Here is a 16,850-nt window from a genome sequence, read left to right as displayed (position 1 = left end):
TCAGAATGTCCCCTTGGCTTCGGTGACGGCTGTCTCCTCCCTGTGAGAAGCCGTCTCTGACCCAGGCCCCCCTACTGTGACACCCCCCCCCCAGTCAGGCACATTCGCAGGGTTTCCATTCTCCCGTTCAGATATTACACCATGGTTCTTCACATTTCCTGTGTAACTAGTTCTCTGTCTAACAGAGAGGTGTATTTCTCATTTCTCAATCCGGATCCTAAGCTCCTTAATCATACCCAGAACGGCAGCTGGCAGCTAGCGTCTGCCGAACACCGTGCCAAGCGCTTGATGTATTTATCTCACTGTATTAGTTATCTATTGCTGTGTAACAAATTATCCCCAAATTGGGCAGCTTAAAACAAAAGGCATTTATTATCTCCCGCCAGTTTTGAAGATTAGAAATTTAAGAGCGGCCTAGCAAACGCGGTGGCATGAGAAAATAGACGTGTTCTCTCGAGGTTCCGAAGGCCAGACATGTGAGGTCGCGTGTCAGCAGGGTCCTGCCCGCTCCCAGGGCTCTAGGGGAGAATGTCCCGGCCTCTCCAGCATCGTGCCTGCAGTGTTGGGCGACTTGTGGCCACGTCACCCCCATCGCTGCCTCCCCCGCCATGACTCTCTCTGTGTGTAATCTCTCTGCTTCTCTTTTAAAAGGGCCTTTGTGACAGCACTTAGAGCTACCTGGATCACACCAGGGCAGTATCTTCATCTCAACAGTGTTGATTTAATTATATCTGTGAAAAGGCTTTTTCTGTAGAAGGCAACATTCCCAGGTTCCAAAGGTTAGGATGGGGATATATCTTTGGGGGGCTCCCCAGGTGGTGCTAGTGGTAAAGAACCCGCCTGCAATGCAAGAGGCATAAGAGACGCGGGTTCGATCCCTGGAGGGTTCGATCTCCTCTCTCCTGGAGGAGAGCATGGCGATCCACTCCATATTCTTGCCTGGAGAATCCCATGGACAGAGGAGCCTGGCGGGCTACAGTCTGTGGGTCGCAAAGAGTCAGATACGACTGAAGCAGTTTAGCACGCACATAACATGTGTGCATTAGCCTCTCATATGACCTCATAGGTTTGCCATAAAGGTTAACTGAATTAAATCAGATAAAGTGCTTAGATTATGCCCGGAGTATAGAATGTATTGTTTTAAAGAACAAGAGTGGTGGGGAATCAGTAGGGGTTGATGGAAAGAACTTTGAGTGACCTGATTGAGTAGTATCTTCTGTTACCTGCTGAGAAGGTCAGCCCTCCCTTCTAGCACTCACCCCGCATCTCTGCAGACAGACAGACCAGCCCCGGGTAGCAGCACATGCCGTCAAATGACCTCATGACCAAGAGCCTTTCTGGCTGACACTGAGTGTTCCGAGACAAGCAGGGGCCTCCTCTGAGCTTGTATTAATATGTACAGCACTTCACTCCCACGGAAAATTGATTTTTCTTTTTAAGCACAAAATGTAGCCAGTTTTATAACCTTTCTGCTGCTTGACAAAGGCCATTTATAACCAACTCTCTCTGTCACCCTTCCTGGCGCCAGTCTCAAGTGTCTCGAAGAACTCTCTGGTGCATTTGTAATTATGAATTCTTCTTAGGCAAAATTTAATTTCCAAGAGAGCTGACCTTTTTTTGTTACTGTGGGTTTTGTAAATTAACTTTGGGGTGTGTGTTTTGTTATTGATGTTGTTCAGGATGATGGCTTAGGGAGGAGGGAGGGGACAGGGGAGCTGGTTGGGAGGAGAGGAACGTGGGGAGGGCATTTTAATCAGCAACGTCCAGTGATGGATGAAGAGGGCTGGACTCTGAGTGTTAATCTTGGTGGACAGGAAATGCCAGCCGGACAACTGGAATTAAAACCTAGTACCTCATTTTCTCTCCCGAACGCAGGAGAGTTGGGACTGCGTTCTCCATCTGCTGGACTGGAGATGAGCTCAGCTTCATCAAATGATGGGAATCTAGATTAAATAAATAGGTGGTTTTCCCGAGGCTATAAGAGCTTCCATTCACAGAGCACTTAGCAGGTGCAGGCACGCCCTCAAAAAGAGCATTCGACTGAGGTTCTCAAGGTTGGAATTGGTGAGGTTTTCAAGGGACCAGAGGGCAGCCTGTTTGGTTACCTAGAGGAAGGTGCTTGTGGCTAGACAGAGACTTTGAAAGCATCTGTCCATGGGATCAGTAGCTGGACCTTGGCTGTCAGCTTTAGGAAGGTTCACTTTGCTGTTGTTGTTTAGAATGCATTTATTTATTTGCACTCGGGAGTGATGCTGTTTAGAAATATCACACTGGTGGCTACTAGGAGGATGATGGAGAAGAGGCCAGATTGGAGGTTAGCAGACTGTTTCGGAGACCTCTTGTGGGGATGTACGAGTCTCATTTAGGACTTCAGGCTTGAGGCTGGAGAATAGGTTACACATTCAAGACAGGAAGGAAGAGAAATTACATTTGATGAGTACCAAACTGCATGCCAAATTCCACAGTAAGTTCCGCAGCCCCTGCGATCCAACTTAAGCTTGACACCAAACCCACCAGAGCAGGTGCTGAGCCTGTAGGAAGCTGAAACTCAGAGAGGGTGAGTGACTTACCCCAGATCAGGCAGGAAGAAGGGGAAGATGTGGAATTTAAACTCACATTGGTAGAAGCTCTTAAAAATATATCGGGCTGCTTCCCCAAGTGACCCAGGGGGACAGTAATAATAAGCACAGTAGAGATGATGACCCCAGTAAGGGCAGTGTTCATAGCAGCTCACATCTGCTTGCGTGGTTGCCATATCAGTCACGGAGTTCTTAACACTCTGCACACACGACCTCCCTTCATTCTTACAACTTTACAAGACAGGTGTAGATAAAAGTTCCATTGTACAGGTGGGTGCACTGAGGTTCAGAGGGGTGAAGGAATTTGTCCACGGCCACACAGCTGTTATTTAATAGTTGGTCAGATAAGACTCTGTTGTTTTTTGTTTTAAAAGATTATTATTATTATTTTTTTTAGATGCAGACCATTTTTAAAATCTTTAGTGAATTTGTCACAAAATTGTCTCTGTTTCATGTTTTGGTGTTTGGGGCCACAAAGCCTGGGGGAATCCCAGTCCCCAACCAGGGATGGAGCCCGTACCCGCTACGTTCAAAGGCGAAGGCTTAACCACTGGACCGCCAGGGAAGTCCCACGGTCAGATAAGACCTTAAGCTGCTCTCTGCAGTCCTGACCCCTGCCCCTTTGCAGAAGGTGAGAGGAGAGGGCGTGACGAGACCACCGCCTCTTCAGCCGTAACCACCCCGCTCCTCTCTCTCCCTCTGAGCAGTGCCCCGAGGAGCTGAGGCCCATGAAGGATGGCTCGGGCTGCTACGACCACTCCAAAGGCATCGACTGCTCCGACGGCTTCAACGGCGGCTGCGAGCAGCTGTGTCTGCAGCAGACGGTGCCCTTACCCTATGACGCCGCCTCCAGCACCATCTTCATGTTCTGCGGGTGAGTCTGTGTCCCCGAGGCCTGACCACTCCATTCACAGCAGTGGGATGGATGCAGAGAAAAAAAAAGTCAGGAACCGCAGCCTGGGCCTGGCTGGCTCTGACCTTCACTGAAATGGCCTTTATGCCTCTGCTTTTTCAGCCCCAGAGGCAAAAGGCAACAGTCTAACCTTTGGGTTGGGGATTGAGAAGAAGAATGGAAGAAGAAAGGTAAATAATTGATTAGTGATTATAATAAATGGTACACACGTTCAGGCTGCACCCTAGTAGGATCGGGACTTCTTTTCTGTAAAAGTCTCCTGCCCTTTCTGCATCTACCCCGCAGCCGGGGTCAGTGTATTTTGGAGATGAAAGCAGGCATCTTGAAGGTGTCACTGAGAAAGCAGCAGGTGTGGTGCTTCTGAATGTGGGCTTAGCCCAGGCTTCCGACTCTATCTCTGCAGGGAGTAAGTAGCGCCAAGTTCAGAGGCTAGTCCATCTTTGGCCTCATGTCCCTATCGATAAGAATAGTTCCTTGGGAGAGGCGAGGTGGAGAGGAAACAATGCAGGCAAAGCTCGAAAAGTTCTCACTCTTGTTAAGAATTCATCTGAGTTTTAAGGTTAGTATGAGACGGAAGGAGGGGGTCACGTTAGGACCGACTTGTCCAGTGACCTGGGACAAGTCACTCCCTCTCTGGGCTGCCATTTGACCACCTGCGAAATGAGATCTTTGGGAAAATGATGCCTAATGGCTCTTCCAGTTTACCCTGTTTTCCATGTTGATAATGTCTGCAGCAGGACCTCTGCCATGGAGAGCTTCTAGGATCGCATTTGATCCTTAGCCATCACCCAAGAAAATGCCAGCCTTTTTCCTTCTCTTCATCCCCTTTCTGCTGATGTCTTCATGGTAGACAGCTTGTTCTCCTTTTGACGTTCTGTGACTCAGAAAAATGATCTTTTGTGTTGCAAGATGGTTAGTCATTGAAGTGCGCCTAGTGCAGTACTGGGCTGCCCAGGTGGCACAGAGGTAGAGAATCTGCCTGCCAATGCAGGAGATGCAAGAGACACAGGCTCCATCCCTGGGCTGGGAAGATCCCCTGCAGGAGGAAACGGCAAGCCACTCCTGTGTTCTCGCCTGGAGAATTCCAGGGACAGAGAAGCCTGGCGGGCTGCTGTCCCAGGGCTGCAAAGAGGCGGACACACCTGAGCAACTGAACCCACACAGTGCTTTACTGAGATAGAGAAGGAGAAGAGAGCATCTAACAACCTTTTCAGCCCCGAGAACTATGAAAGAGGAGGTGGAGGAACGCGTAAGTGTTTAATTTCAGTTTAACAGGAAATTAATTTTACCCGCATGGTTCCAGTCTGTGGGATCTGGTCTTCCTTCTGGGGCTCATTTCAGGGGCTCCCCACCCCAACCCCAGTTGCGCTTGGTGCCAGAGGCACCTTTGAGCAGGTGTTAGAGCAGCTCGCTAGAGGCCCTAGATATGTATCAGTAAAATAAATAAGAAATAAATTAGTGTGTGCAGACCTGAATTTATGGGGTCTCTCCTCAGCTGAAGTGACTGCAGGGCAGTGCTGAGTAAATTATGCATGGGCTTAGATCTGAGGCCTGAATACCGAATCAGCTGTGTTCTTATCATTGTTATTGTACTTGGGGGGAGGGGTGTCCTTCTGTTGCAAATAACAATTTACAGCAGGGGACCACAGCAGTAATGGATTTTGACATCGAAACTGTCGGCCTCTTGCATCCATAGCACACTGCCAGGGTCAAGGGGAATCGGTACCTCTGGGTTCCAATCCTAACCACCTCTAACTTTCTCTTAGACATCAGGCCAGACTCTCAGGACCCTTGACCTTCAGTCTCTGGAATCTCTGAAATTTTAATAGTATCTGCCTTAATGGAAAAAGTGCAAAGTGCATTTGTTACTCCATTCAGGATAAGTAATGTGTCCAAGGTCACATGGCTAGTAATGTAACTTGCCGCTTCTCACTGTGTGACCTTAAGCAAGTTACTTAACATCGCTGTGCCTCAGTTTTCTCAGCTGTAGAAAAGGGATGATAATAGTGTCTCTCTATAGAGTTGCTATGAGGATTAAATACGTGACATTAACTGCATCACAATTTATTGTTGTTTAGTCACTAGGTCCTAGATCATTTTCTACTCTTTGCTACTCCATGGGCTGTAGCCCGCCAGGCTCCTCTGTCCGTGGGATTTCCCAGGCAAGAATACTGGAGTGGGTAGTCATTCCCTTCTCCAGGGAATCTTCTCCACCCAGGGATCAGACCTGGATCTCCTGAGTCTCCTCCATTGGCAGGTGGATTTTTTACTGCTGAGCCCACCAGGGAAGCCCCAGCATCACAATTTACATTAATATTTATAAAGTGCACAGATTTAGCTCTATAAGGTATTTGTTAAATAAAGTAACTAAAGTGAATGACAGTAACAACAACAGGCCTCCACTTGCTCAGTGACCTGAGGGGCTCAACCTCTTGTCTGTGAGACAAGGACAAAGTAACCAGCCCTGCCCAGAAAGGTCTCTGTAAGTTTTAAATGAGACTGAATTAAGAGAGTGCAAGTGTGCTGTGAGCTGTTGAGGCTCCTCCAAATGCTGACAAACAGGAGGAAAATGGGGATAAAATTCAGGTCTCCTAAAACCAACTGCAGTGTCAACAGTCTTTGAAAATTGTCTATTAAGGATGCAAATGAGAAGTTAGCCGCATTTGTTAGAAGCACTATAAACAAAACAATGAAAACCATTAGCAGGTACTTATGTGAAAGTTGGTGGAGAGAAGTGGCAGGCTATTGAATTAAGCAAGGAAAACAAACCCTCACTCAAGGGGACCTTGTTGACTTGTTTCAGAGCTCTGTGCCCTTCTGAGAGTTCCCTGGGTAGCACAAATTTCATAAAGCTTGTTGCAGGCAGGTTAACAATAGCAGCTAACCCTTACGAAGCACTTCCTATGTGCCATGATTGTGCTAAGTGCTTTGATTACATTCAGTTCAGTCGCTCAGTCGTGTCCACCTCTTTGTGACCCCATGAATTGCAGCACGCCAGGCCTCATTGTCCATCATCAACTCCCGGAGTTTACTCAAACTCGTGTCCATTGAGTCAGTGATGCCATCCAGCCATCTCAACCTCTGTCCTCCCCTTCTCCTCCTGCCCCCAATCCCTCCAAGCATTAGGGTCTTTTCCAATGAGTCAACTCTTTGCATGAGGTGACCAAAGTAATGGAGTTTCAGCTTCAACATCAGTCCTTCCAATGAACACCCAGGACTGATCTCCTTTAGGATGGACTGGTTGGATCTCCTTGCAGTCCAAGGGACTCTCAAGAGTCTTCTCCAACACCATAGTTCAAAAGCATCAATTTTTTGGCTCTCAGCTTTCTTCATTAGCGCGTTGAATTCTCATAACAGATCTATAAAGGAGGTACTGATCTCAGCAAGGCAGCAGGGAGAGGTGGCGTGAAGTCAGATCTTAATTCCCTGCCCAGGAATTGAACCTGGGTATCCTGCCCACAAAGGTCCGTCTAGTCAAAACTGTGGTTTTTCCTGTAGTCATATATGGATGTCCGAATTGAACTATAAAGAAAGCTGAATGCCGAAGAATTGGTTCTTTTGAACTGTGGTGTTGGAGAAGACTCTTGAGAGTCCCTGGGACTGCAAGGAGATTCAACCAGTCCATCCTAAAGGAGATCAGTCCTGGGTGTTCATTGAAAGGACTGATGCTGAAGCTGAAACTCCAATACTTCAGCCACCTGACGCGAAGAACTGACTCATTTGAAAAGACCCTGTTGCTGGGAAACATTGAAGGCAGGAGAAGGGGACGACAGAGGATGAGATGGTTGGGTGGCATCACCAACTCAATGGACGTGAGTTTGAGCAAGCTTCTGGAGTTGGTGATGGACAGGGAAACCTGGCGTGCTGCAGTCCATGGGGTCACAAAGAGTCAGACACGACTGAGCAACTGAACTGAACTAAACTGATCCTGGATGAGAACCAGGAATCCTGCGCAGAGCAGCAAGGACTAGAGGCTATAAGCTATTTTTCCCTGGATCTTTGCCCCCAGTGAAATATACATTTATCATGGAGGCAGAAACTGTAAATCCAGATACAAAGTTATTATTAGGGACACAGCACAACAAAAAGTGGGAGAAGACATAGAGAAGCTGTTTAGATGAGGTAGAAGCAAGGCAGAGATGCAAGCCTGGAGCCAGAGGGTGTGGGCCACCCCCCAGTGAGGAGAAGCACAGTAAAGAGGTGGTCATTTATACAGGGCAGTTCTTCTGGGTCTTTGTCTTCCTCCAGGCCAATTATCTGGTTTCTTTTTCCACACCTAACCTACCCAGGGACACTCATCCCCCTGTATATGCAAGCACCCCTCTGCCAAGATGGATCTCAAAATGAAAGCTTCTAGGAGAAGCAAGGCTCATTATGGCCTGGAATTATCCCCTGACTTTTGATCCACTTTCAGTGCACGTGTAGTGTCTCTTCCTTGATCCAAAAGAGGGAGAAGGGAGATCCCTTAATCGTTTACGTGGACAGGGTTTTGCCCCTGTTTGTTCTTGCCATGACTATTCCCTTAAGGTGTTGACAAGATTCAAACACTGGCTATTTACCCCGTTGTTACAACTTCCCTTTCAGAGGAGGGCAGACAGGAGGCCGCCTGTAAATGCCTCACCTGGAGCCCACCTATCTCTTGCCTCAGGAAGTGCAGTCAGGAGGCTGGCTGGCTGTAAATGTCTAACCTGGAGCCCGTCTGTCTCCTGCATCAGTACTAGCCTTACGGTTCTGATTTACTGTCAAGGCAGCCGGGCACAGAGCGGCTCAGTGACTGGCTTAAGGTCCCGCAGCCGGTAAGCGGAGGCCTCAGGATTTAAGCCCAGTCTGTGTGGCTCCTTTATCTGACATCGCTTCCGGCCTCTGGCTACTTCCAGCCACGTGGTTTTGAGCCAGTCACTGAAGATCTCTGAGTCTCTCGTTTGCGTAGAATCAGATGTGATTCCAGCAGCATCAGAAGGATTGAATGAAACTGTATGAACACCGAGGCCAGTGCACTTAGGCACTCAGTTAATGGTAGCTGTGCTGAGTCTAATAAAAAGACATATAGTCTAGTATAGTATAATCTAGTATAAAAACATCTCAGTTCATCTTCCAGTGGCTGAGTTGTATGTCCTGCCTACTGCTCTATCTCCAACACGTTAGAACAGTCCCTGACGCATGGTAGGTGCTCAGTTAATACTTGTTAGAGGAAGTTCCTCAATTGACATGCCTAAGGAAATTGTTCGCAGTCCAGCCTTTTCAGTTGAATTTCCAGCTGTGTCCCTATTCCTGAACTATGCGTCTCGGCTTCAGCTTCTGGAGTTTTCAACATTGCTCCCTCTGCCTCTCCTCCATCTCTCCTCCCTGCTGCCTCTCATTTCTCCCTGGCTTTAGTTGCACACTGTTTTATTTTCAGGTCTCGGTATAGATGTTATCTTCCTCAGCAAGTCTTCTCTGAGCCCCAAGAGAAGGGCAGGACAGAGATGTGCAGTTACCATGGAGCTGGGTATATAATGCCTTGTCCTTCTGAGTGGATAATATTGAAATACCACCTTAATGCTAACAGGGGCTTCCCAGGTGGTGCTAGTGGTAAAGAATCCACCTGCCAGGGCAGGAGATGTAAGAAACCGGGGTTTGATCCCTGGGTCGGGAAAATCCCCTGGAATAGGAAATGGCAACCCACGGCAGTATTCTTGCCTGGAAAATTCCACGGGAAGAGGAGCCTGGTGGGCTACACTCCATAGGGTTGCAAAGAGTCAGACACAACTGAGCAACTGAACACGCACGCACGGTGTTTATAAAACGAGGCTAGGGCGTGCACAGAAAGGAGTGTTTTTCTCGCCTTATTTATATATATTTATTTATTGGTTTATTTATGTTTTCTTCTCTTCCCATAGGGCCCTCTTACCAAGGAAGGGCCATTGACATTTTTCTCCAATTCTAATTTATCCCAGTGACACCTTGACACCTCTCACAGATTGCACCTCTGACTTTCTGTCCTGTCAGCCCCTGGTCAGGCCGAACTCCTCGAAAGTCAGTGAGATAGCCTTTCCCCGGGTCACGCAGCCTCCCACGCCCCTCCACGTTGCAAGCCCACTGCCCTGTTGACTTCCCTGCTTTTCAATCTGGTCCCTGTCACACTGTACATTCCTCACGAGCAGGGACAGAATCTTAGTCACCTGTGCGTCCTTACTGTCAGTCCACACTGCTTGCTCTAGGACTCATTCAAAACCATGATTGTTGAAGTAAAGAATTCCTCCACTAAGATTTGTTGCCCCGACTCTGTGCTTGGTGGTTGGGATGCCGAGAATGCAAAGAAGTCCTCGCCCACCAGGGGCAAGGTGGACTCTGGGGCCTGGTGTCTGAACCTCACTCGGCCCCGACTGATCGTGGCAGGCCACAGGTTCCAGCATGCTAAGAGAAGCCCGTGGGTTTGAGATGGTTGAGAAGGTCACTGGCTACTGAGATGAAGCATGTAGAATGAATCTTGTGGGTGAGGAAGCACTTCTCTCTAAAGACTTATTCAAGTTACCTAGCAACCAAGTTTGTTTCATTTATATGCATGTGTTTACCATGTATACCGTGCATTCTTCCAAGAGAATATAATATTATCCACATAAATCCAGCCTATAAAAAATGGATAAAGATAGGACAGATCAGAGCCGATTGTAAGGAGAGAAAGGAAAGGGAGAAAATGATGTCAGGAACCTGGAATGGGAAGGTTACTCAGCAGATCAGTTTAGTTGTGGTTTGTCCCGGTTACTAAAGTGAACAGGAGAAAACAAAACAAAACATGGTGGGCTATAGAATGTACTTGTTTGAGAACAGGAAGTTTGTAGTTTTTGTTTTGTTTTGTTTTGGGGGTGGGGTGGGGGGAGGTTATGGTTTGCTTTATGTCATTTTCCAGAGGATACACTCGTTTTCCTGACATAATTTGCAAAGAGAGATGTGTCCCATATATACCTGTATAAGAGGTGGTGAGCAATGCCATCGACATGTTTGAAGTTTCAGTGTTTCTTAGATCATTCATAGGAGAAACCTGAGGCCCGGAATGGCCTCACTGCCAGTGAGGAGGTGGCATTAGGATGGGAGATGTCCCCAGCTACTCTGCTCTGATCTGAATATATTAATTGTGTTTAAATATGATTTGAGCTTCCCGAGTGGCACTAGTGGTAAAGAATCTGCCTGCCAATGCAGGAGAGTCAGGAGGCAGGGGTTCGATCCCTGGGTTGGGAGGATCCCCTGGAGGGGAAATGAAGGCCATCGTCTTACTCTTAGTTGTATTCTTTACCGCCCCCCCCACCCCGGGATTTGTTTCCGTTCCCTATTAAAAAAGTTTCTAGTCTGTGGTTTCAATACGTAATTTTATTAATTCCATAAGCCATTAAGGAATGAATGAGTGAGCAGGTAAATACATGAATAAATAAGAGAATTTGTATGAATGCCATTTGCATGAATGCCTTAAGAATTTGTGTAAATGCCATTTCTTTTCAGCCCTAGTTTCCCCCTTTTTTTTTTTCTTTTTCAAAACAAGCAGTTTGGAAGCTGTCATTTGTGCTAAAGTGGAATAGCCTTAGACTTGAAGGAGGAAGATCCAAGTCCACATCCTGGCTTTGCCAAAGTGCTCGTGTGATCTTGGTCAAGGAATTTAAAATGCCAAGCCTCAGGGTCCTTAGCGGCAATGTTGGAATGAAAGTATCCATCTCGTGACATTGCTGGAAGGATTAAATAAAGCATGCTCTTGGCTAAACACATACCAGATTTCATGGTACAGTCTCTGAAGCCCCATCCAGTTCTAGTATTCTCTGTAATGTGATGGGTGTGTTCAGGGTAGCACGTTCATTGCCTTCAGCTAAAATGCCCAGTTTGTATCTTTGTACTTATTTTATGTCTTTCATTTTGGCATATGTATAAATATAGTTTCATGAGGATCTTGGCTGGTTTCCTGTGAGTCTACACTCTTTAGAATTTCTGTAAGAAAATCTCCCAGACGACAGAATGTTCTAAAGGAGCTGTATAATTATGTTGCATGCTACAAAAATAAGATTTAAAAAAAAAAAAAAAAAAACAGAAACCAACAACTAAATAGACCTTTGCATAAATCATCCTGTGCCCCGAGGTGGCTTGGGGGAGAGAGCTGCGGATGTTTCAAAACTCAAAGGATCATTCGCCTTGAGGAGTTCTGTTCTTATTCTCGCTCTCTCTCCCTCCATCTCTAAGGGTCTTACTGTTAATAAGTGAACCCTGGCCTTTTATCTTCCTTCCTTCCTCTCCTGCTATGCCAGTCTTTTCCTGGCCCCAGACAAAAGGAAAATACCATGCAGCTACAGTCGTAACATGGTTGAAGTGATACACACACACACACACTTACACACACGCACACTCGCTCACAAGCATATGCTCTCACACACACATTCATATACACACTTCCTGAAATGTGAACTCCAGGTTTGATTCCTAACACGACTATTGACAAGGTATATCTCCATGGGCATGTCACTTTAGTTTTCCAAACTTCAGTTCTCTCGTCTGAAAATGGGAGCACCACCACCCCTATGAGGCTTGTGTATTAGTTTCCTAGTGCTTCTGCAATTCATTACCACACACACACCTTCACACGATATCAGTTCAGTTCAGTCACTCAGTTGTGTCCAACTCAGCGACCCCATGAACTGCAGCACACCAGGCTTCCCTGTCCATCACCAACTCCAGGAGTTTACTCAAACTCATGTCCATCAAGTTGGTGATGCCATCCAACCATCTCATCCTCTGTCGTCCCCTTCTTCTCCTGCCCTCAATCTTTCCCAGTATCCGGGTCTTTTCAAATAAGTCAGCTCTTTGCATCAGGTGGCCAAAGTTATTGGAGCTTCAGCTTCAACATCAGTCCTTCCAATGAATATTCAGGACTGATTTTCTTTAGGATTGGCTGGTTTGACCTCCTTGCAGTCCAAGGGACTCTCAAGAGTCTTCTCCATCACCACAGTTCAAAAGCATCAGTTCTTTGGCGCTCAGCTTCCTTTATAGTCCAACTCTCACATCCATACATGACTACTGGAAAAACCATAGCTTTGACTAGACGGACCATTGTTGGCAAAGTAATGTCTCTGTTTTTTAATATGCTGTCTAGGTTGGTCATAACTTTCCTTCCAAGGAGCAAGTGTCTTTTAATTTCATAGCTACAGTCATCATCTGCAGTGATTTTGGAGCCTCAGAATAATAAAGTTGGTTACTGTTTCCATTGTTTCCCCATCTATTTGCCATCAAGTGATCGGACAAGATGCCATGATCTTAGTTTTCTGAATGTTGAGTTTTAAGTCTAACCTTTTCACTCTCCCCTTTCATTTTCATTAAGAGGCTTTTTAGTTCTTCTTTGCTTTCTGTCGTAAGAGTGGTGTCATCTGTGTATCAGAGGTTATTGATATTTCTCCCGGCAGTCTTAACAATATCAGTTTAATTAATCTAAGACAATATAGATTTATTATTTTACAGTTCTGGAAGGCAGGATTTCTGAAATCTAGACATCAACAGGACTTTGAAGCCAGAGACATAGTTTCTGTGCCTGTCTGTTTATCTCTCTCTTTCTTTTGCTATCAAGTTGTATCTCCTCCACCCCTGATGCTCTTCTCTACCTCATGTCCTCCTATAAGGACCCTTTTGATCGATGCCTCAGTGGTAAGGAATCTGCCTGCCAGTGCAGGAGACTCGGGTTTGATCCCTGAGTCAGGAAGGCCTCCTGGAGAAGGGAAATGGCAATCCAATTTGATGTTCTTGCCTGGTAAATCCCATGCACAGAGGAACCTGGCAGGCTTCAGTCCATGAAGTCACAAAGGATAGGACATGACTTCGTGACTTAATGATAATGATGATTACCTTGAGCCCACTCAGATAATCCAGAATAACCATCTCATATCAAAATTCTTAACCTAATCACATTTGCAAAATTCCTTTTACCATGTAAGGTAGCAATTCATGGATTCTGGGGATTAGGGGGTAGATATTTTGAAGGGACCATTTTTCCATCTACTATACTTTGCATTCAGGAGAAAATACAGTCATACACAGAAAAAATATTTCACTAGACTGTGTAATCATGAATGCAGGACTGAGCTTTGCATATGCATATATGTGCATGTTCATACATATACACATATATCTACATATACATGCATATATGACACATATATTTAGCTCATTATATGTAATACTTGTGCTTGGATAAATATATAAAGTTATATATTCAAAATATATGCATAATGCATGTTTATATGTATAAATCATTTCCAATGAATGGAACAAAGAATTTCCCAATTATGTAGTTTGCAGCAAAAAAAAAAAAAAAAAGTAAATCAAAGAAAGGCAATTCTGCTGGCTTTAGGAAATCTGAATTTAGAAGGAAGTCAGCATCTAAGACCTGAAAACCACAGGAAATAAATGTACATTGTCTTAGATGTCTAAATGGGCTGACAGATCAAGAAATAATCAGAGGTAATACTAGCATAATCTCAGTAACATTTATCATTAACATCACAGCAGCTGATACATTAATTAGGCACTATATCATGGATATTATTTTATCTTTTATGTACATTTTCTCTAATTCTCACATCAGCCCTATGATAAAGATCATTGTTATCCCCATTTAATAGATTATAGTACTGAGGTCTAGAGTAGTTAACAGACTTGATCAGGGTCATTCCGCTGGTAAGTGGTACAGCCTCTATTTGACCACAGCTTTAATTAGATCCAAAATCTGACCTTGACACCTTGGGTCTCCTTTAGGTAAGGGGACCTGGAGTTTCAATAAATTCACCAACATAGACATTATACAGGCTATATTCTCAGACTGAAAGTGAAAGTGTTAGTCACTCAGTCATGTCTGACTCTTTGTGACCCCATGGACTGTAGCCTGCCAGACTCCTCTGTCCATGGAATTCTCTAGGCAAGAACACTGGAGTGGGTAGCCATTTCCGTCTCCAGGGAATCTTCCCAACCCAGGGATCGGACCCAGGTCTCCTGCATTGCGGGCAGATTCCTTACCATCTGAGCCACCAGAGAAGCCATTCTCAGACTAGAATGAAATAATATTAGATACTAACTATAATCTACCTAGCATATAAATCTCTCTATATATATGGGAATTACAAAAAGCAGCCTTCTAAATTACACCTGGGTAAGGGAAAAACTCACACTCAAATGACCACCTCTTTAGAAAGAAGGAGGAGCTGGAAGGCTTCACATCAGACCCACGGAACAGAGGCAGGGCAGTAGCCAGAAGCTCCACAGTGTTCACTAAGAGGCAAGAAAGACTGAACATAAACAAATAAAGCGCTCAGCTCCAGAAGCCAGAAAAAGAATTATAAAACAGACTCAAAGAAAGCAGCAGGAAGGAATTAATACAAATAAAAGCTGAAATAAATAGAAAAAAAAAGAAAGGAGCCTTGCCCGTAAAAGGCAAAAGCTTGTTCAAAGGAGAGAACACAAATAAAGACGTTAGTAATGAGCGAGGGACATAGCCGTAGAAGCACAGAAGATGAAACAACTTTAATGAGAATACTGTGTGTAACTTTATGCCAATACATTTGAAAGTCTTGATGAAGTGCATTATTTCCTTAGGAAATATAAATTACCTAGTTTGAATCGTGATGCAGTAGAACATCTAAATAGCCAGATAACATAAAATAAAATGATAAGAGAACTAAATGTCTGCAATTGAGAAGAAAACATTGAGCCCAAGATACTTTAGAGGCAGGTCTTATCAAATCATCAAGGAATGGATAACCTCTATTTTATGTAAACCAATCCAGAGAAGGCAGATTAAAAAGAAGACAGTTTTCTAATTTATTCCATAATCCTAGCATAATCTGAATACCCAAACTAGGCAAATACATACTCATTCATCTAGAAAAATCTGGTTGATGTATTAGAACTGATGGGCTTCTTATGTGGTAGTATGAAAAATCAGCTTTCAAAAGTCAGTAATAACTTTGCTTGATATCAGCAATAACTAACTAGAAAATATAAGGGAAACAATACATGAAAAACCGATCCTATTCCTCAAGTGGAAAAGACTGTACTAACAGAAGCCATCACTCTCCTATATGCTTGGGCATACTGGATGTCAGACATAGCTCATTTAATCCTCATGGTACCTCTGTGCGGTGCGGACATCTTCATAGGTAAGCAAAGGAGGTACAGAGAAGTTAAGCTTTTTTTCCAAGGTCACACAGCTAGTAAATGGTGGAATCTGGATTCAGACTTTGGTGGTCTGGATCCAAAATACCTGCTTATAACTTCTCTACATTAAGGCATTGCATAAATACTCATGAATAAATCCTCACTTTGCTGACCAAAGACCATATAGGCAAAGCTATGATTTTTTCAGTAGTCATGTACAGATGTGAGAGTTGGACCATCAAGAAGGCTGAGCACTGAAGAACTGATGCTTTCAAACTATGGTGCTGGAGAAGACTCTTGAGAGTCCCTTGGACTGCAAGGAGATCAAACCAGTCAATCCTAAAGGAAATCAACCCTGAATATCCATTGTATGGACTAATGTTGAAGCTGAAGCTCCAATCCTTTGGCCACCTGATGTGAAAAGCTGACTTACTGGAAAAGATCCTGATGCTGGGAAAGATTGAAGGCAGGAGGAGAAGGGGATGACAGAGGATGAGATGGTTGGATGGCATCACCACCTCAATGGACGTGAGTTTGAGCAAACTCTGGGAGATGGTGAAGGACTGGGAAGCCTGGTGTGCTGTGGTCCACGGTGTCGCAAGAGTTGGACATAACTTGGCGACTGAACAACAGTTCTGTGCAAGATTTTTATGGGTAAAAGTCTAAAACTTCAGTGAAGATTTTAGAAGAACATTTGCCAAATGGAAACTCCAACTGTGTTTCTGAATTAGAAGACTCCCAACTGTAAAGCTGCTGCAACAGTCAGTAAGGATAAGATATGCTATGTTGCTGCAACAGATGAAGCCTCCCAAACCAGAAGACTGCACTCAAAAGTTGATTTCTGGTTGACACGAGGTCCACTGTAATTAGGACAGCCTTCTTCCATCTTGCAGTATGGATCTGGAACACATGTTCTCCAAGCTTTCCATAGCTAGCGAAGAGCGGGCTTGAGAATCACACAGGGTGTCTGTGAGGGAGGGGGCTGACAGAGACTTACATCACATCTATACAGACTCCATCTCTTGGAATCCCTGCACATGGTCCCTGAAACCCAGATGTGAGGGCAGCTTAGATGCATAGTCTACAGGGTTTCCACAAAGAGGATCCAGGGTGGTAAGCGTAAGACATCAACTCTCATGCTTGTTGACAGTGTCTAGTACAGAGGTGACTTTCAATGCATATATCTTAAAGGAAAAAAAAAT

At 45.0% G+C, this 16,850-nt stretch overlaps 1 protein-coding gene across 1 annotated transcript in view; it reads left to right on the top strand.

Moving 5' to 3' along the window:
- The window catches only part of ASTN2 (astrotactin 2), a 984,610-nt gene that overhangs the window by 619,417 nt on the left and 348,343 nt on the right, over positions 1 to 16,850 (top strand). Inside the window, exon 12 of the mRNA XM_065946624.1 lies at positions 3,287 to 3,453. Within this exon, the coding sequence (XP_065802696.1) occupies positions 3,287 to 3,453 (167 nt within the window). The remainder of the gene's footprint in view (positions 1 to 3,286; positions 3,454 to 16,850) is intronic.

The sequence above is a fragment of the Muntiacus reevesi genome, chromosome 10 (assembly GCF_963930625.1).
Source record: "Muntiacus reevesi chromosome 10, mMunRee1.1, whole genome shotgun sequence".
NCBI lineage: Eukaryota > Metazoa > Chordata > Mammalia > Artiodactyla > Cervidae > Muntiacus > Muntiacus reevesi.
The sequence above is the reverse complement of the archived record's forward strand: the minus strand, read 5'-3'. Positions and strand labels throughout refer to the sequence as shown.